This window comes from Myxine glutinosa, chromosome 12, assembly GCF_964187855.1.
Source record: "Myxine glutinosa chromosome 12, kmMyxGlut1.1, whole genome shotgun sequence".
Taxonomy (NCBI): domain Eukaryota; kingdom Metazoa; phylum Chordata; class Myxini; order Myxiniformes; family Myxinidae; genus Myxine; species Myxine glutinosa.
In genome coordinates this window covers 50,765,666-50,785,950 of record NC_136272.1, presented here as the reverse complement: position 1 = coordinate 50,785,950, position 20,285 = coordinate 50,765,666, and the positions used below count along the sequence as shown (strand labels likewise).

The 20,285-nt window shown below is 48.2% G+C and overlaps 2 protein-coding genes across 3 annotated transcripts in view; one reads left to right on the top strand and one right to left on the bottom strand.

Moving 5' to 3' along the window:
- Positions 1-20,285, bottom strand: part of FOXP2 (forkhead box P2) — a 398,689-nt gene that overhangs the window by 46,877 nt on the left and 331,527 nt on the right. The window lies entirely within an intron of this gene.
- On the top strand, positions 865-2,993 carry LOC144888521 (uncharacterized). 2 transcript variants are annotated; one of them, XM_078766815.1, is made up of 3 exons: positions 865-1,128; positions 1,274-1,536; positions 1,779-2,993. In XM_078766815.1, exons 2-3 carry the CDS (start codon positions 1,477-1,479, stop codon positions 2,718-2,720), a joined length of 1,002 nt encoding a protein of 333 aa, XP_078622941.1. In that variant the 5' UTR covers positions 865-1,128; positions 1,274-1,476; the 3' UTR covers positions 2,721-2,993. The 2 variants fall into 2 exon arrangements, with proteins under 2 accessions (XP_078622941.1, XP_078622940.1); XM_078766814.1 differs by having other exon boundaries at positions 866-1,128; positions 1,761-2,993.

Below are 20,285 nucleotides of genomic sequence, written 5' to 3'. Positions count from 1 at the left end.
TCTGTGACAAAGCACTAACCAAGTTCAAGGGCAAGACTGAAGTGCTTACAACGTTTCAGAGTTGGAAACACAAGGAACCAGCCTGGAAAGTTATCGAACCTAGGGCACAGGAATTGAAGAAAGAGGCTCTTTATCGCAAGGTGCAGGGCAAGGACCTCTTTGCAATGGAAGCTAAGTATCATCCATATTGCAGAAACAACTTCAATAGTGAGTACCAAAACCATGAGAGTGGAAGGAAGAGGGCAGAAAAGGCAGCAGACAACATTGACAGCCTGCAGGCCCGAAATATAGCAGCACATGACAAGTCCTATTGTGTAGTAAAGGATTACATTCTTAGGAATGTGATTGAACGCAAAGAAGTCGTCCTGCTAAGATCCCTGCGCAACTTGTACATGAAGACACTGGAAAGTGAAGGTTTTCCTAATCCTGAATACCGCAGTGAGAAATTGGCAAGACGGTTACAAGGAGACAAAGACATATCTCGTGAACTCACATTCTCCAAGGTGCCCCACCGTGGTTGTATTGAGTTGAGCCTCATATACAGCTCTAGCATTACTGTAGATGAAGCAGTTGGATGTGCGTACAAACTTGGAACAGCTGACCAACTACAAGAAGCAGCACTCACCCTCCATTCTCACATTATAAAGGCATTCAAAGAGTCAAAGGAGCTACCATGGCCCCCAACAGCACAGGAGCTGGATGCTGTGAAGATGGATGAGCTGCTTCCAGAGCATCTTGTACAATTTCTGAGCTCAGTGGTGACCGGGATACTTGATGGAGAAAAGTGTGAAAGGACACAGGGTAAGGTGGATATTGATTCAACTTATACTAATTGCATATTTCATTACACAAAAAAACATTCTTCAGAAAGAAAATTAAACTGTTGTATTTATGCCTTCCTCATTTCTTTATTTTCCATTGCAGCTCTTTGTATACAAGGAGCAGAGCAACCTCGCCTTTCAGCTGCTTGTTAAATCGCAGATTATGGAGATGCCCATAAACCTTGAGGAACTCATGCGGTATCCCCTCTCACCTGTTCCTCATGCCCTTGGCTCTCCGGATGGCTATTTTGCCAAAACAAACAAGGCCACCATCCTTCACCATCTGCTGCAGGACAGGGACGAAGAGGTACCTTACCCCAAGGATGCCCTCTTAATACAGGATGGAAATGCCCTCTTCCACATGATGTCCAACCTCCCACCAACCTGTGGAGAGATTTGCATGCAGCTCCTGGACCAAATGGTTGCCAAGCATCATTTTGTGTTCTCCACAGATTGCTACCAGCCAGATTCCATCAAAGCCCAGGAGAGGCTCAGGCGCGGCTCTACTGAGAAGTACATAATTGATGGTCCAAACACCCGCAGGCCCTATGACTTTAAGTCATTCCTTGGCAATGAGCTAAACAAGAAGCAGCTATGTGACCTGCTTCTCAAGGTCTGGGGGAGCAATGCGGCAGCATCCCGGATTGAGAAGAGCATGAAAGCAGTGGTGTGTGTTGACGGGAGATCCTATGACTTAACATCAACAAATGGAAAAGTAAGTTGACAGAAGATGCGTGACTTAAGCAGTCACCCTATACACAATGCTTTGAAATACATCTTTAGACTCTACAATACTAGATAGACCAAATGGCTCTTGAAATGTGAATATTCTCGACTTCACACATGTACAATTGCAGACCATATTTGGGCTCTTAAACATTTTAAGTCATGCAGTTTTTGTCATATGTATTATTTGTTACACTGTGTAGTAGTATTTAGTTTCTTTATTTGTTACAGGTGCAGACTTCTGAGATCTACGAACTGCGGTCCAACCAGGAGGAGACAGACAGCCGTATTGTCCTGTACCTCCACCAGGCTGTCAAATGGGGGTACAAGTCCTGTGTGGTGAGGACACCTGACACAGACATTCTGATGATCCTCCTCTACCATACCAGCAGGATCAACCTCTCCATCTACCTTGACCACGGCTCTGGCAAACATCGCACACTCATAAATGTGACGGAACTGTCTGAATCACTGGGCCCTGACTACTGTAGCACCCTGCTGGGATTCTATGTATTTACTGGGGAGGACTGTACCAGCGCTTTTAAAGGCAAAGGCAAGGTGAATCCCCTGAAGAAGCTGCAGAAGAATCCCAAACTCCACAACGCTTTCAGGCAGCTTGGTGCAGACTGGCTGGTCACAGATGAGCTACAACAGGAGATGGAGAGCTTCACGTGCATCATGTATGGCCAAGCACGGATGACATCAGTTGACGCAGTACGAGTGAAGATGCTTAAAATAATGGTCGGTGCTGACAAAGTCCTGGACTCAAAGTCAAAAGTGGACCTGGAACGCCTGCCTCCCCCCAAGGTCTGTCTCATTCCACATGTGCAGCGAGCCAACTACAGAGTAGCCTTCTATAAGAGAGCAGACGAGGCAATAATCGAGAGCCCAAAACCATGTGATCCAGGCATGGGCTGGGAGAAGACAGGAGAAGAGGAGGTGTTGGAACCCATTTGGACAATTGGACCCATCCTCCCTCCTTCTCTTGTTGAGGTACTGGCTCAGAGAGCAGAGCCAGAAGAGCAGGCAGCTCTTGACAAGGTGGCTGATTACGCCAACAATAACTTGTATGTGGGTGAAGAGGATGGAGAGTACGAGCATGAGGATGAAGAGCTGGAGTTGGAAGAAATCGAATTAGAAGATTTCTTCAGTGATGATGAGGACAATGAGTAGTTTAGGTCAGCTAGTTGGTAGTGACATGAAAACATAGGCCTATAGTTGTCTTATTAACATTCATGGCTGTATTTTTGCTGTTTTTTACAATAAAGAGTCAAAATGTTGTCGAATGTCAATACATAATTAGTAATAAAGAATTCCTTGGGTCAGAATTGTATGGAAAATGTGTTCATTTGTCTCTGCAAGTTGTTACATCAAAAGTTATGCAACTTTATATAATACTATGATTTTTCAGGTTTGAGTTTGGTGCAATAAAGGGTTAAAAATGAAGCCTTTTGGACATTATTTCAGCTTGGTATCCAATATAATCTTCAAATAGACACTTAAATGATTAAGAAAAAACTGGTGGTGAACAAAAATTCACCCTATGCGCTTGAAAAAATGAAAAGATAGTTGGTTATACACACATTTTTGGCATTTTGTTGCTGTTTTTGTCCAGAAATAGAGTCAAAATGTCAAATGTCTAAAATAACCATCCCATTGAATTCCTGGGGTCAGAATTGTATGGAAAAGTGTATTAATTTGTCTCTGTATGTTGTTTACTTCAAAAGTTATGCCTCTTTCTACATCAATTATTTTTTTTCGGTTTCGGGTTAGTTGCAATAAAGGGTTAAAAATTAAGCCTTTTGGACATTATTTCAGCTTGATACCTGGCAGATTCTGAAAGTAGACACTTTGAGGATTAAGAAAAATCAGGTGGCATAAAAAAAACCGGGGGGGGGGGGGGCGCGTGGACCCCTATGTCCATCTAGACTAATATATATATATATATATATATATATATATATATATATATATATATATATATATATACAGTATATATATATATATATAATATATATATATATCGTTACTGAGGAACGGGCTTATTTTAGTTGAGGATAATGATTGTACCTGAGTTGCTGTGTTGTCATGATTTACACCAATCATAATTCAAACAATTATTTTGCACAAATGTATTTGTTGTGTTTGTGATAGTACATTTTTATAGGCAATTTAGGTTGAAGATTTAGGTTGAATGTTTTTTTTTCAAGAAAGAAACCCTCAGCTCATACCTAGGGGAGGGGTAGGTGCAGACTGGAAGTTTGGGACGATTACACCTCACCACCACGTAATTCAAAACACCTCACCACCAAGTAATTTAAAACACCTTACAGCCATAAAACACGTAATAAAAACACCTCACAGCCATAAAACACGTAATTAAAACACCTCAGCCACGAAATTAAAAACACCTCACCACCACGTCATTTAAAAACACCTCACCACCAAGTAATTCAAAACACCTCACCACCAAGTAATTCAAAACACCTCACCACCACGTAATTCAAAACACCTCATCACCAACTAATTCAAAACACCTCACCACCACATAATTAAAAACACTTCACGACCACGTATTATAAATACCTCACCACCACGTAATTCAAAACACCTCACCACCACGTAATTCAAAACACCTCACCATCACGTAATTCAAAACACCTCACGACCATGTGAGTTAAAAACACCTCACTACCACATAATTCAAAATACCTTACCACCACGTGATTCAAAACCACCACAACGTTATTAAGAACACTTCACAACCACGGAAACAAAAGTTTGAGGGAGTCGTTAAGTGACAACACAGACACTCCCCAAATGTGTAGATATATAGATAAATGACTGTACCCGAGTTGCCGTTTTGTCATGGTTTAAACCAATCATAATTCAAACAATTATTTTGCACAAATGTATTTGTAATATACGTGATATCACATTTTATAAACAATTGAAGTTGAAAAAAAAAAATTCCCGAAAAAATTCCCCAAAAAAAAAACAAATTGGAAAACTTTTCAAAAAAAATACCCTTAGGACATACCGACGGGAGAGATGTGCATACCAGAAATTTGGTACGATTTCACAGAAGTTTGAGAAAGTAGTTCAGTGACGAGACAAGACAAGACAACACAACACAAGACAGACACTGCACATGTGTGTGTGTATGTGTGGTGTGTATATGTGTGTGTGTGTGTGTGTATATATATATATATATATATATATATATATATATATATATATATATATATATATATATCAGTCACTATGCGACCTTCATATCATCAGTGGAGAACCGCCAGCAAGGTGTCCCATACAGCTGCTGCTGCACCTTGCTGGGAGCGATACGCACCGCCTGCCACGCGGTGACGTTATCTCTGGTATCCACTCATCATATGGAGTCGACCTGGTTGCGGTTGGGAGTTACTAATAATGGTATCTGTAATCTGGTTCTCCAACCTAATGAGCGGACAACATGACGTCATCGCCATGCACGTCCGCCTTGCCTGCAAAGTTCCAGAGGAACCATCTAGCAGTGCGTCATTACGGATTATAAATACAGATACTGTCACAAATGCATGCAAAACTCACAGTTACCGACCTGGTTTCGCCCTTGTTGGGGCTTCATCAGGGCAACGCAGTGAGGCTTTCCATACACTTGTAACTCTGTGACCCTTTCGGTTTTTATATCAGTCACTATGCGACCTTCATATCATCAGTGGAGAACCGCCAGCAAGGTGTCCCATACAGCTGCTGCTGCACCTTGCTGGGAGCGATACGCACCGCCTGCCACGCGGTGACGTTATCTCTGGTATCCACTCATCATATGGAGTCGACCTGGTTGCGGTTGGGAGTTACTAATAATGGTATCTGTAATCTGGTTCTCCAACCTAATGAGCGGACAACATGACGTCATCGCCATGCACGTCCGCCTTGCCTGCAAAGTTCCAGAGGAACCATCTAGCAGTGCGTCATTACGGATTATAAATACAGATACAGATACAAATACAGATATATATATATCTACGGTTTTGAGATTTGCACATATTGATCTTTGAAGGTTAAAGGGTTGCCCCCCATAGTTAGTCCACGAGCAACACGTAGGCCACCTGTAGTATTAGTTATGTCATAGTATGTGTAAGTACAGGCCATTTCCCCTAGTAATATCTGCGTTGTGTAAAGACATGAGTTTAGGTCCCTTCATTTTGCGTCCACCCTCCAAGTTCCACCTCCATGGGCATAATTGATCCCGCGCCCCATTTGGCTGCCCGCAGCATTTGTTACGCTTTGGCTGCCAGCAGCATTTGTTACGCTTTGGCTTCCGGCAGCATTCGCTGCCCTTTGTTTGCTCACTAGTCGAGTAACATGAGGTAGGCCTGAGAAGGAGGAGGAGCGCGGGGTCGGTGTGGGGCGGCGTCAAGGCAGCGTGTCAGAGGCGATGACGGTAAGGGCCACCAGCCAACCAGGGCTCTAACGGCATGGCGTGACAGGGCGTGTTAAGGCGCGTCTGGTAAGTGCTAGAAGGTTCGTGGGGCGTGCCTATAAAAGTCACGGCTCAAAGGACTTAGGAGAGAGCACGAGGGAGAACGAGGACTGCAGAGCTTCCGCGGAGAAGAGGACTCACAAGGGGAGAGCACACGTGAGAGGACTTGTTGATCAAGAGGACTGTGAAGAACTTGATTCGCATCGCTCGCTTTGGAGGCATTGCACTATATCCCGAGTATAACATACGCGCCAGAGGAAAGGCAGCCAGACGCGCCGGTGGCAAATAGTGCTTACTTCAGCCACGCGAGTGAATGCGGCAATAGCCGCCAGTGATAACCGCCAACCGCCAGAGCCCAGACCCTACCGTTCGCCCCGTATTAACTCTTGTGCGCCAAACGACACGCGGAGAGCTCCTGCCCCTCTACTTACCATCTGCACGGGACGAGCCGGAGGCCAGAGGGAGCTGCACGAGAGCCATCCCTGGACGGTGTGAACATCATCCCGGATGCAAGCTGCAAGCCCCATGTGAGTGTGTCTATGTGTGAGACGGGCCCGTTTGTCTTGGGTAGTAAGTTAAGACTGTATAAGGCTGCACTGTGTCCCTCTTTTCTGGAATCCCTGTATAGTGTAAATAAATCTTGTTATTCATTTCTTCCCAATTCGATCGCCTTTGTGATTTCTCCATTGGCTCAGCGTGGTACGAACGAGATCGCTAGAACCGGGGTCACCAACTACACGGCACGGATCGCGTGTATGCACCGCAAGGCGTCTCAACACGCGTGATTCGTGCGGGGCTTATTTCCTCGTTTCTGGGCAGCGCGAGTAATTAGGTAATAGTGATTCTAGTCCTACAACCCTATTTCGCGCTGTCCGGGAAGGACGTCATAGGTCCCGGGTCCCGTCGGCCAGTCAAGGACAAGGGGACTAATCCCCCCTTGGTAAGGGGAGAAGGCCGGCGGTGAGATCCGCAACAATTGGTGTCAGGAGTGGGATTTGGAACCTGGGACAAAATTTGTTAGACAAAATTTTGGACACTAAATTTGCATATTGGCCGCAACATTTGGTGTCAGGAGTTTGGATTGGGACCCGAAGTGCGCTTAACACACTCGAAAATTACGAGCGACTGAAATTTAGTTTTGTAACATCCAAATTAAATTCGTGCCATGGCTAGCCAAAGCGGTCGGATGCCGGTGGGGGTAAATTATGAGGTAGAGGGAGAAGAATTAACAACCCAGGACTCCCGGGAAGAATTGGGAGAAATGGAGGAGGACATTGATAAAGGGCCGGCAGTAGGGGAAGAAAATGGCGGCGCCTCGCACATGGCGGCGAGGGCCGAGCCTGCGGTACCAGCAGTTTCAGACCTGTACGCACTCATGGCGCAATTCATGAAAGAAGTAAAGGGTGAATTGAAGGAAGCAAGGCGTAGCGGTGACAAATCCACCAAAGAATTGAAAGAGGTGGGGGACAGAACAAGAAGGGACATGAAGGACGAAATTCGGGGACTAAATGATAACATAAAGAAACTCGATGAAAGAGTGGACACCCGAGGGGACGAATACATCCGGGGAATAAAAGAAATGGGGGAGAACATTGGGCACAGGTCGAGCGGGAAAGTCGCATTGGTATGCGACGAGGTAGCGCGATGTGAGGAACGCGTGGAAAGCGAGCTTGGGCAGAGCACAGTCAAGTTGACCGAGGGTATAGAAATCGCGACTCGGGGTATGGAAAAGCCGACGGCCGCCTAGTTGGAAAATAAAATTTTATGTGCACCGGCGGTCGTCGAGGAAAAAGAAAATGAAATGTGTATAATTGAAATTGGGGTTGAAGAGACGGCAGAGATAGAATCGGAAAATGATTCGAAAAAAGAAATGGAATGCACGCAAAGTCCGTGTTCGCATTGTGATGCCATACTTGCTAACAAAAATGAAGGTTTGCAGGTGTTGGCGGGAAAGCCGCAGAAGAAGGTCCCCAAGTAGTCCTTGAGCCAACCGGCCATTTTTTGAAGTGAATGCTCCGGGGGGGGGGGGGGGGGGGGGGGAGTAATTCTCATTATGATTTTCCATTAGACCAATGTCTCAAGTGTCAGAAAAGGTGTGATGGACATCTGAGAACGGTAGCTTAGTGCCCGGATGGACGCCATCTTTGAAACCACCCAGCTCGAAAATGCCCATTTGGTGGGGTACATTGTTGCACGTGTATCTGGACTTCTATACTAGCTATCGATGTGCGGTTGACGACTAAATATACGTCCGATGTGTACCGTCTAAATAAAAAATAATATGAAGCATTTTGTTTTAGATTAATTATTATAAAAATCAATTATCGAAAAAAAATCATATATTTTTCAATATTTTATTATTAGACTTGTACTTTTTTTAGTGAAACAACACTGGTATGATTTTCCAAGTTATGCATTGTGCTACACCGTTTATCTGTCTATAAAAATAACTCAAAAACTAAAACATATCATCCACCACGAGTGTACACAAAAAATATATGAAAAGGCATGCACTTTCCACAAACCGAAACTATGTCAGTTGGAATTTCCCGCCGATAATCAACCCACAGAACCCAGTGCCGAAAGTGACGTCAGTCTATTCTATATCTATATTCTATATTCTATATCTCAGTCTGAGATTTGTTGCGGTGACCTGATTAATTTCTGAGGGGGGGGGGGGGGGGTGGGTGGCTTAAGAACTAAAAGTGAACATGTTAGATGGCGCCACATACAACTCTATTATAGAGTTGTATTGTGGCGCCATCTAACATGTTCACTGACTTGGATGAGTATGTCTATGTAAGCTGGCGAGCTTTTCGGATATCGGAGTAATCTAACGTCAGTCTTTTTGTTCTTTCAGCTGAGATGGCCGGTGTCGAGGCGAAACGGGCGAAGATTGAACCTGAGTCCGGAACGTGCATCCTGTGCAGCAAGAAGTCGCCACTCTCTGAACTAAGCAAGGCAGCGGGCAACAGTTCTTGGAAGACATTGTGTGAGGCAGCCACAGTTAGAAACTTTTATCCAATTCTAAAACTAGTCCAAGAAGGCGCAGTTGAACTTCCTAATATTCCAATATTATACCATAGGGCTTGTAGATCAGACTTCACTCACAAAAACCACCTAGCTACTTTGACCAATGCAGCTAGAAGTTCTTCAGTTGATACTGGCGATGCGGTGCGACGGCGATCATCACGGGAAGAGACAGGATCAACTTCAACGGTCTACGATGATAAATGCATTTTTTGCCAGCGTGCTTCAAAATTCATAAAAGGCAGTCGTACCCGTGAAACAGTTGTCTTGGCTGTTGAACTTCGAGCAGCTAAGACAATAAGAGATGCTGCGACAGCTCGCAATGATGAGAGAGTTTTGGCATTGACTACACGAGATATGGTTGCAGCTGAGGCTCACTACCACTTCTCCTGCTATAGAAACTACACACGGCCCCAAAAACCTCAAGTAGAAACTGACATTGAAGATAATATCGAGAAAAAAGAAATGATACGATGTATATTCAATTTCATTCGCACTGACTTGTTCTTGAACCCGAGGATTGTTCCAATAGTTGATGTTGCAACAGATATCCTGTCTTCAGATACATTTTCAGTTGATGTTCGTGACTCCATCAAGAAGAATCTGCAGCGCACATTACAAAGAGAGTTTGGAGAATCGCTCATCTTCTTCAATGTGAAACACCGTGTATACTTGATGCCCGATAATCTGACAAAGCGAGAGATTGCTGCAGAGTGCGTAAACCTGAAAGCAGAAGTGAAAGCATTTGAACGAACGGACGGTGAAAGTAACATTGTGCGTGCAGCTACTTCACTGCGACACCAGATCAAAGATGCTCATTACAATGAACGTTGGCCGCCTCAGCCAGCAGAACTCACTTCAGATTACGTGAAGATACCAGATTCTCTTCGTGTATTTCTGCATACTTTGATTTGCGGGAGTGGGGGTAGCTCTGCGCGTGCCGACACACTGGTATGGTCGATGGCTCAAGATATCATCAATGCTGTACACCGGGGTACCATCAGAACATCGAAGCATGTCCTACTTCCGTGGGTCATGAAAACGCTCACCGGTAATACAGAGGTCATCAGAATATTGAATCGACTCGGGCACGGATGTTCGTACACAGTTCTGGAAGAAATCGAGACAGCGCTATGCATAGACAAATTAGCAAGTGTGGAGAAAGATACAGTACCACTTCCGTCACATGTGCACCCTTCGGTCCCGACTGTATTAGCATTCGATAACATCGACAGGCTAGAGGAATCGCTGAGTGGTGGCGGAACATCGCATCGCGTCAACGGTATCATCGTCCAACCGAAGTCGCAGTCGTGTTTGCCGCCCCAACCTCCATCGGCAGTATCCAAAGCAGATAAGAAGCGATCTATCCCGTCATCCAGCGATTTAGTTCCAATATACAGCGGTGGGAAACGAGAGGGCCCACCTGCAATCAAGCCTGCAGATCTTTCTGACACTCTTGCAGGCGCAACATCCCTTGCGCAGCACCGAAATCACGTATGGATTATGACTCGCATGCTGGAACCATGCGACCAGACAATCAGTTCGTGGACTGGTTTCAACATCATGACTAGAGATCGTGTTCAGGTGACGGAAGATGTAGTTGGCTACCTGCCGACTATAAACGCGCCTGCCACAGATATGGCAACAGTGCAAGAAATCCTCAGAGAAGCTCTGAACATCATGTCATCACTTCAGCTTGAGCGTATACCGGTGGTGCTAGACCAGGCACTATTTGCTAAGGCGACCGAAATAGCATGGAAAGATGTCGATCGATATGGAAGAATCGTGCTCATGATGGGGAACTTCCATACCATCTGTAACTTCATGTCGAGCATTGGGAAAATGTTTGGAGATGCAGGCCTTCGGGATGTAGCTGTTGAGTCAGGAGTAATCGCTGAAGGTTCCATCAACAGGGTTCTGGAAGGCAAGCAATACAACCGTGCTGTGCGACTCCACAAGTTGATGTACGAGGCACTAATGCGCATCATTTGGAAGGGCTTCCAGGTGTGGATAGAAAGCAATCATCCTGACAAGGAACCCCAGATTCGAAGCACTGACCTCAAAATTCGCAGCATCAAGGAGGATGTTTGCCACGAGACTCTCGCTGCTGCTCTCGATGATGATTCATGTGTACAGAGCTTTGACATGTTCGCGAAATACCTACATTTTCTGCGAACCAAACATGGAGACCTGGCTCGCTTCTGGATGATGTATATTGATATGGTAGAGACCCTGCTGGGGTTGATTCGTGCGGATAGAGAAGGCGACTGGATGCTTCACTTGGCTTGTGTCAGAAGAGTGATCCCTTGGTGTTTCGCAATGAACAAGGTGAACTATGCTAGATATCTACCAGTGTACTATGCACAGATGACGCAACTCCACGAAACATGCCCCGAGTTGTACAGGCATTTCAATCAAGGCTACTTCTCCGTACAGCTTAGACCAGGGAATCCATTTGCCAGAATCGCTGTTGATCAGACAACAGAAGAAACAGTAAACAAAGATACGCAAACAGCTGGAGGAACACGAGGTTTTAGTCTTCGCCAAGGGGCTGTGTCACGATACTATCTAACTGCAGAAAATCGGGCTACTGCACTGAGGCAACTACGAGAAACTATCCTTGTGAATGGCAGCGACACATCTCACGCCAAGCACCCTGACTTGTCTACTTCTCGCATCAAACGTGATGAGTCTGGCGTCACAGCTATCTGTGATCTACTGGAAAATGACTGGACCAATCCATTCGCCGATGATCTGTCATGTCTTCTCAGTATATCTACCGGAGCGGCTGCGAGGGAGGACGTTTCTAATGACCTACTCAACACCCTGCAAAAGGGGGAAGCGGCGTATCAAAGCTTCCAGAAACGTCTTGAAGAGGGAACAGGCTTCCATGACACATTGAACAAGCTAAACTTGAAGACCTTTGGTAAGATCAAGCAGAAAGTTGTGAAGGGCACAAACAAGGAGATCGTCCTGAGAGCTGACAGACAACTGTTTGCCACCATGATACTCATCGCCAAGACAAGGAACCTCGACATGCAACTTGTCCTTTGTCACCCACTAGGGCCGTTACCATGGTCTTTGGCAAACGTTGATGGGTCAATGAAAAAAACGAACAAAGCTGCACTTGCGAAACACATGGAAGGTCTTGTGGAACCAGCCGAGAACGTTGACAAGCGAAGTGCAACAATAATTGATGCGATGGCTCTCATACAAAAGATGCATGGCGAGAACGACACGTTCGAAGAACTATCTGACCGCATCCTTGCTGCAGCGCTTCACGCTGGTCAAGGCAGTGAGCGCATCGATGTTGTCTTTGACACATACACAGAAGAATCCATCAAAGCAGCTGAGCGTGTGAACCGCGGTTCAAATGAAGGCATCAGTTTCAGCGAGATCAGACCCGCACACAAAATCATGAACTGGCGGCGTCTCCTTGCTTGCAGCCAGACAAAGGAGAAACTGGTTGTGTTTCTGGCGGAGTCGTGGAAACATGAAACAAATCGCGAAAAGCTAGGCAACAGAACACTGTATGTCACCTGTGGTGAAAAATGTCTGGTACTGACCCGCGATAGGTGGAAGTTGGTGCAAGCACTCGAATGTAGCCACGAGGAAGCAGACACGCGTATGTTTCTCCACGCAAAGCACGCCGCTACCCACTACAAGACGATCATCTTAGTGGCAGATGACACCGACGTTCTGATCATCAGTCTTCATCTCAGCAGAACCATCGATAGTCAGCTCTTCATCAGACGAGGAACAAAGGTTCGAGTCAGAATGATCGACGTTGGAAAGTTGGCTGCGGTATTGGGGTCTGGAGTTTGCAGTGCATTGCCAGGGCTTCATGCATGGAGCGGGTGTGACACTGTGAGTGCTCTGGCTAGCCAAGGAAAGATAAAGGCTTTGAAGCTTGTGCAAGCGAATGAGCTGTATCTTCAAGCATTCGCAGATCTGGGATCTTCGTGGAATGTACCAACAGACGTCTTCAATAGCATTCAGGCCTTCACGTGTCAGCTGTACGCCAAGAACACGAAGATCGTCGGTGTTAATTCGCTCCGTTATCACATGTTCTGTGCAAAGAAGGGCCAGATCGAATCTGGACAATTGCCGCCTTGTGAAGACTCCTTGATGCAGCATACGCTTAGGGCCAACTATCAGGCGGCTATCTGGCGACGCAGCCTTGAAAACCTACCAGACGTCCCAACACCATCAGCAGGACATGGTTGGGAACTCGATGATGGCGGTTCGCTCACAATCCGATGGATGGCGGGTCTACCAGCTCCAGATGTCGTCTTGAATCTCATCTCATGCACATGCAGAAGGACGTGTCGACCGTCAGATTGCTCCTGCATACTGAATGGGTTGAAGTGCACTGTTGTGTGTAAGCTGCAGGGATGCTCCAACATGGTGCAGGATGATGCTATCGTGGCTCAGGATGCCAATGACTCTGATGGCGACTCTGATGATTAACTTTGTGTGCACTGTATATTGTATAGCATATGTTGTTCTCTATTATAATGCAGGCCAAATTGCCTGAAAATTGCGACATAACGCATTATATCATAACGTTATGTTCACGTCATGGTTTACGACATGGTTGTAACATAACGCATTACATCATGACGTTATGTTCACGTCATGGTTTACGGCATGTTCACGACACCATGACGAATAAACGGCAGTCCGTTGGCCCGCCATCTTGTTGACTTGTTTGTGTCTGAATAACCAAACGTTACATGGTGTCAGAAGTGGTTTTCGTCGACGTTCCACGCCGAAAATGAAGCGAACGAGTGATGAAAATATCATTCTTATATCTACGTAGACAAGAAAGTCATTTGTGCATTATTGGTCCTCCTTTTGCTCGTTGAAGTTCGCATGCGCCCCGCGAATCCTACCAACACGGGATCCGGCTGCGTCAACCGTCCACGTCGTTGTCAACGCAAGTGAGTTGCACTATTTTGTCGCCATGGCGGATGCTTCAGAAAAGCCACGTATGAACTGGCAAGCGTCAGATCTTGAAAAGGAGTTCAGACGTTTTAAACAACATTGTGTGTTTACGTTCAACGGACCGTTATCCACGGCCACGGAAATTGTCAAAGTAAACTATCTCATGACATACATAGGCGACAAAGGCAGAGAAATTTACAACACATTCACATGGACTCCTGCAACCGAAGGTGTGCCTGCAGAAAATGCAACCTTAACTGGAGTACTTGACAAGTACACTGCATACGTGGCTCCCAAGAAAAATGAAATCAGAGCAACAGTAAACTTCAACAGGCGTAAACAGCTGCCCGGTGAACGCTTTGACAACTTTGTAACTGACCTGCGGCTGCTGGTGACAGACTGTGGATATGGCGTCAACACGAACCGCATGCTGCGGGATGCCATTGTCCTGCGATCCGCTAATCCAGCGGTGACTGAACGTTGCCTTCAGGAAGGAGACGAGCTCACACTGAACAAGGCCACCAGCATCGGTCAGAACTACGAGACCTCACAGGAGAGCTTGCGAGTTATTGCTGCGGACGAAGACAGTAAGGTGTATGCCATTAACAAACAGCAGCCACCCCGTCACAAGACACCCACCAGAAAACAGTGGACAGACAACCAAAACTGCTGGTACTGCGGATACTCATCATCACACTACAAGTGTCCCGCCAGGGAGGCCCCCTGCAAATTCTGTAAGAAGGTAGGCCATTTCGCCCGTGTGTGTAGACAGAAGTTGAAAGAGCAGTCAAGATCTGCTGCGCATGCTGTTGATTGTGACTACGAGTCTGATGACACGACCCTGACGCACAGTGTCAACAACATTCATGGAACAAATGCAGCAACAGAATGGTGGACTGATGTCAAGATTGGAACAAAGGTCGTGAAGACACAGATTGACACAGGTGCAACAGTATCCATAATGCCGCTTGAGCTGTTTCACAGTCTAAAGACCCACATGTCATTGTCTGCCACCGATAGCAAGTTAAAGAGTTATTCGGAGCATGACCTTGCTGTTGAGGGATGCATCACATTGCCTGTGACGCACAAACAAAACACTGTTGACGTCAAGTTTTATGTCGTCAGAGTAAAGCAACGACCACTTCTCTCCGGCCAAGCCAGCACAGCACTCGGGTTGATTGAGAGAATTCACAAGGTCAGTGACCTTAGTGATTATCCTGATCTTCTCCACACAACAGGTGTACTGCCAGGCAAGTATTCTCTGAAAATCGACCCCACTGTGCCCCCTGCTGTCCATGGACCACGTCGGCAACCAAAAGCTCTGTACGACAAGGTTAAAGCCAAGCTAATAGAAATGCAAAAAGATGGGCACATTGCTCGTGTCACTGAACCGACAGACTGGGTGAGCTCCATGGTCACCGTAGTTAAGAAAGACAAAATCAGAATCTGCATTGACCCAAAAGACCTAAACAAGGCAATTAGGAGAGAACACTATTACATTCCAACAGTTGAAGAAGTGGTTGCATCAATGATACCAGGTTCAAAGTATTTCTCTGTACTTGACGCCAAATCCGGATTCTTACAGATCCCGCTCACATATGAGTCCAGTCTTCTCACCACCTTCAACACCCCAATTGGCCGTTTCCGTTGGCTGAGGCTCCCTTTCGGGGTCCGATCCGCTCCTGAAATCTACCAGCGTATCATGGACAACATGCTGGAGGGCATCGAAGGCGCTCGTGCCACAATGGACGACATTTTGGTGGCGGGTAGGACCCCAGAGGAACATGACTCCATCATGCGACAAGTTGTCAACAGAGCTACAGCTTTCAACCTCAAACTCAACTTTGACAAATGTCATGTGAAACAATCATCCGTGAAATATGCAGGGCATATTTTGACAGGGAGTGGTCTGAAACCTGATGATGACAAAGTGAGGGCCGTGAAAGCAATGCCAGAGCCCAAGAACAAAGAAGATGTCCGAAGAATACTTGGCTTCATCCAGTATTTGGCAAAATTTCTACCAGAATTAAGTACAGTGGATGCACCACTTCGTGCCCTATTGCCCAAAGATGTCCTCTTCCATTGGGACAAACCTCAAGCCGAGAGCTTTGAAAAGATGAAACAGTTGTGCTGCAATGCACCGGTGCTGGCCTATTACGACGCCAAGAAAGGCTGTACCATTCAATGTGATGCCAGCAGTTACGCTCTCGGAGGAGTGCTTCTGCAAGATGACCACCCTGTAGCATATACATCCCGTGCGCTCACACCGACTGAGCAGAGATACTCGCAATTGGAGAAGGAAATGTTGGCCATTGTACATGCCTGCAAGAAGTTCCATTACTACATATTTGGGACATCAAACATCACCGTCGAGTCCGACCACAAGCCGTTGCAGTCAATTCACACCAAGCCCCTACTAGCAGCACCTATGAGGCTACAATCAATGCTCCTGAAGTTGCAGCCGTATGACTTGACAATCACGTACAAACCAGGGAAGGACATTCCACTGGGCGACACCCTGAGCCGTGCTAACCTCCCAGATACTACACCAGAGATGGACATTGAGCTAATCAATATGGTAGACTTCATATCAGTGGTGCCGTCTCGCTACGCGCAGTTCCAGCAGAGAACTGCTGAAGAGTTGAATGAACTGCACACCATGGTTCTGAAAGGATGGCCAGACACCAAAGCTGAAACACCTCACAGCATCCGTGCATACTGGCAGTACCGTGACGAGCTGTCGGTGATGGATGGAATTGTTTACAAAGGCATGAGAATCGTTGTACCCACAACAATGCGGCCAGACATGATGCGACAAATACATGGCTCACACATGGGAATCAGCAAATGCAAACAGAGAGCCCGAGAAGCTCTGTTCTGGCCAGGCATGACTGCACAAATTGAAGACGTCGTCAGTGATTGCCCACAGTGCAGTTTGTACCAAAGTCAGCAGCACGCAGAAACTCTGATGCCCCTGAAAACACCTCTGTTACCTTGGATTGAGGTGGCTGCTGATATCTTCGAATATGAAGGGAATCAATACTTACTCACAACCGACTGTTTCTCCAAATTCATCGAGGTGGATGCTCTGACAAACCTCAGCACAGCAGTCACTGTCAACGCCCTCAAATCACAAATGTGTCGACACGGCATCGCAGAGACACTCAGAACAGATAACGGACCTCAGTTCAGCTCGCAAGAATTTTCCCAGTTTTGTGCTGACTATCACATCAATCACCAGACGTCTTCGCCCCGATACCCTCAGTCAAATGGTGCAGCTGAGAGAGCCATACAGACGGTAAAGCGACTCTGGTCTAAGTGCAGTGATAAACATCTGGCCCTCCTTGACTACAGGACCACGCCGCTGGAAAGTTGCAACATGTCACCTGCCACGCTTTGCATGTCTCGCAGACCCCGCAACCTGCTGCCAACCTCTCGTGAGTTGTTGCGTCCAATTACTCTGAACTGTGATGAGGTCAGGAAGAAGCTCGATCAGAGCAAGGAGAAGCAACGGGTCCACCACGACAAACATGTCCAAAGAGACCTGCCCGCCCTCCTCCCAGGAGACCCAGTAAGGATGACTCCACTCCCAGGTACAAACAACTGGCTGCCTGCAACAGTTGTAGCCCATCACAGTGTGCCCAGATCATATATCGTTGAAAGTAATGGCAGGAAGTATCGCCGAAACAGGAAACACCTCCGCCTCTCAACATACGGTGCTCATCAGCCAAGCTCCACAGCACTGACGTATGCAACCCGGCAACCGACCAGACCGACCCCACACTGTGCTACTGCTCCAGCTGGTCTGCCAGCTCCCAGCTCAGCTCAGACCACACAGCACTGCCCGTGCAGCAGCAGCCTGCACTCTACAGCCCGTACAGGGCAACCCTCGCCAGTCACACACACGCCATCCTCTCTGCCGCCTGAACAGGGTCAGAATCCTGTCACCACGAAGTCAGGCCGCGTCATCAACAGACCCAAACATCTAGAGGATTATGTGACAAACTGAGGGCAGACTAACCCTTCTTCTAGCACCTTGTAACTCAGGGTAGTCTACCCCTGTTTTACTGTTGTGACAGTATGTTCTAAATGTTTACACTTATTTTGTTCATGTTCGTTCATGCATCAGCTACATCTTTTATTACTTGCTGTGCCATGCTTCACTTAATTTTCCGTTTGTTGTTTGTCAAAGGGAGATGCGACATAACGCATTATATCATAACGTTATGTTCACGTCATGGTTTACGACATGGTTGTAACATAACGCATTACATCATGACGTTATGTTCACGTCATGGTTTACGGCATGTTCACGACACCATGACGAATAAACGGCAGTCCGTTGGCCCGCCATCTTGTTGACTTGTTTGTGTCTGAATAACCAAACGTTACAAAAATCTTTATAGACAGATAAACGGTTTAGCAAAATGTATAATTTGGAAGATCATACCGGTGTTATTTGACTAAAACATGACATTGAAGGAGCCGGGGCTCCCACGTCGATCGGAAGAATGGACGCGACAAAAAGCTAGAATTCATCTGAGTTGCTTTAATGAAATCAAACACTCAGGCACTCTGAAAAACCGTTTATCAGTCAGCAATATATATCTATTCCGCCAGGGGGTTTGCCCAGGCCCGGCGCCAGGGGGCGTGGCCCAGCGTCCTGGCTGCGGCCTGGCAAGTTGAGGGTGAGCCTGCCCGGGCATGCCCGGGCGTCCCGACTGAGGCCTGGCAAGTTGAGCGCGGGCCTGGGCGTCCTGGACGAGCCCGGCATGGTGATCGCTCCGCGTCCTTGATAGGTGCAAGGCGATTGTGAAAACTCAGCGGCAGCCGCTACACACGTCCCCCCAGAATCGACTTGCACCAGCAGGGTCAATTTGAGGGGGGTTCTGATGACCCGGCCGAAGCGACCCCTGGCGGGTCGTGGGAGGGGGTCCGGTGAGGTGGTGGGCGGTCGAGTGGGGGGCACCGTGGACGGGGGACGGCCTCGCCGCGGCAGAAGGGCCACCCGTGGTGGGTGGTCGACGTCCACGTGCGCCGGCTTGAGGCGGTCCACAGCAATCCGGTCCGACCTGCCGCCGATGTCGATGACGAACGACTTGTCGTCCCGTCGCAGCACCCGGAAGGGCCCGTCGTACGGCGGCTGGAGTGGCCACCGATGTGCGTCGTGACGCACAAAAACATACTCCGCTGTGCGGAGTGCTGGGGGGACGTAGGACTGGGGGTCACCGTGGTGGGATGTTGGCACGGGGGCAAACCGTCGGGCGGCCTCCTGGAGGTCCGAGCGCTGGTGAGCTGCGGACCAGGGACTGGTAGCGTCGGGCACAAATTCGCCCGGGACGCGTAGCACCTGGCCATAGACATGCTCGGCGGTGGATGCCTGGAGGTCCTCCTTGGGGGCCGTGCGAAGGCCCAAAAGGACCCACGGCAGCCGGTCGGCCCACCCGACGTCTTGAAGGCCGGCCATGAGCGCGGCCTTCATGGAGCGGTGGAATCGCTCGCACAACCCGTTTGCTTGGGGGTGGTAGGCCGTAGTACGGTGGAGCTTGATCCCCAGGTTGCGGGCGACCGCGCCCCACAGCTCGGAGGTGAACTGTGGACCGCGGTCTGACGAGATGTCCGCCGGTGCGCCGAAGCGGGCGACCCAGGTGGCGATGAAAGCCTGCGCCACGTCGGCGGTGGTGGTGGAGACGAGGGGAACGGCCTCCGGCCACCTGGTGATCCTGTCCACCATGGTGAGCAGGTGTGTGAACCCCCGTGACGGGGGGAGGGGGCCCACCAGATCCACGTTGACGTGGTCGAAACGTCGTTCGGGCAAGGTGAAAGGTGCCAGCGGGGCCTGGGTGTGTCGGTGGACCTTGGCCCGTTGGCAGGCCGTGCAGGCGCTGGTCCAATCGCGGACGTCCCGACGAAGGCCGTGCCAGACGAAACGCGCCGACACCAGCTTCTGGGAAGCTTTCCGGCCCGGGTGGGAAAGGCCGTGGAGGGAGGCGAAGATGCGGCGTTGCCAGGCGACGGGCACGATGGGGCGAGGCTGGCCTTGGGAGACGTCGCAGAGCAGGACAGTGTCCGCGCAGGGGATGTCGGCCAGGCGGAGGCCCGTGTCCGCCGCCCGGAGGGCTTGCACCGTGGTGTCGGTGGTTTGGTCCGCCGCCATAAGCGCAAAATCCACGCCCAGGTGGACCGCGTTCGCGCTGGCCCGGGAAAGACAGTCGGCCACGGCGTTGTTTTTGCCGGCGACGTGCCGGATGTCCGTGGTAAACTCCGACACGGCGGAGAGG

Excerpts from the sequence above, each read along its gene's own strand:
- LOC144888521 (XM_078766814.1), top strand. The coding sequence starts at position 1,477 with ATGAAAGCAGTGGTGTGTGTTGACGGGAGATCCTATGACTTAACATCA. Across the intron at positions 1,537-1,760 it reads TAACATCAACAAATGGAAAA|TTTCTTTATTTGTTACAGGT; the intron begins GTAAGTTGACAG and ends AGTAGTATTTAG.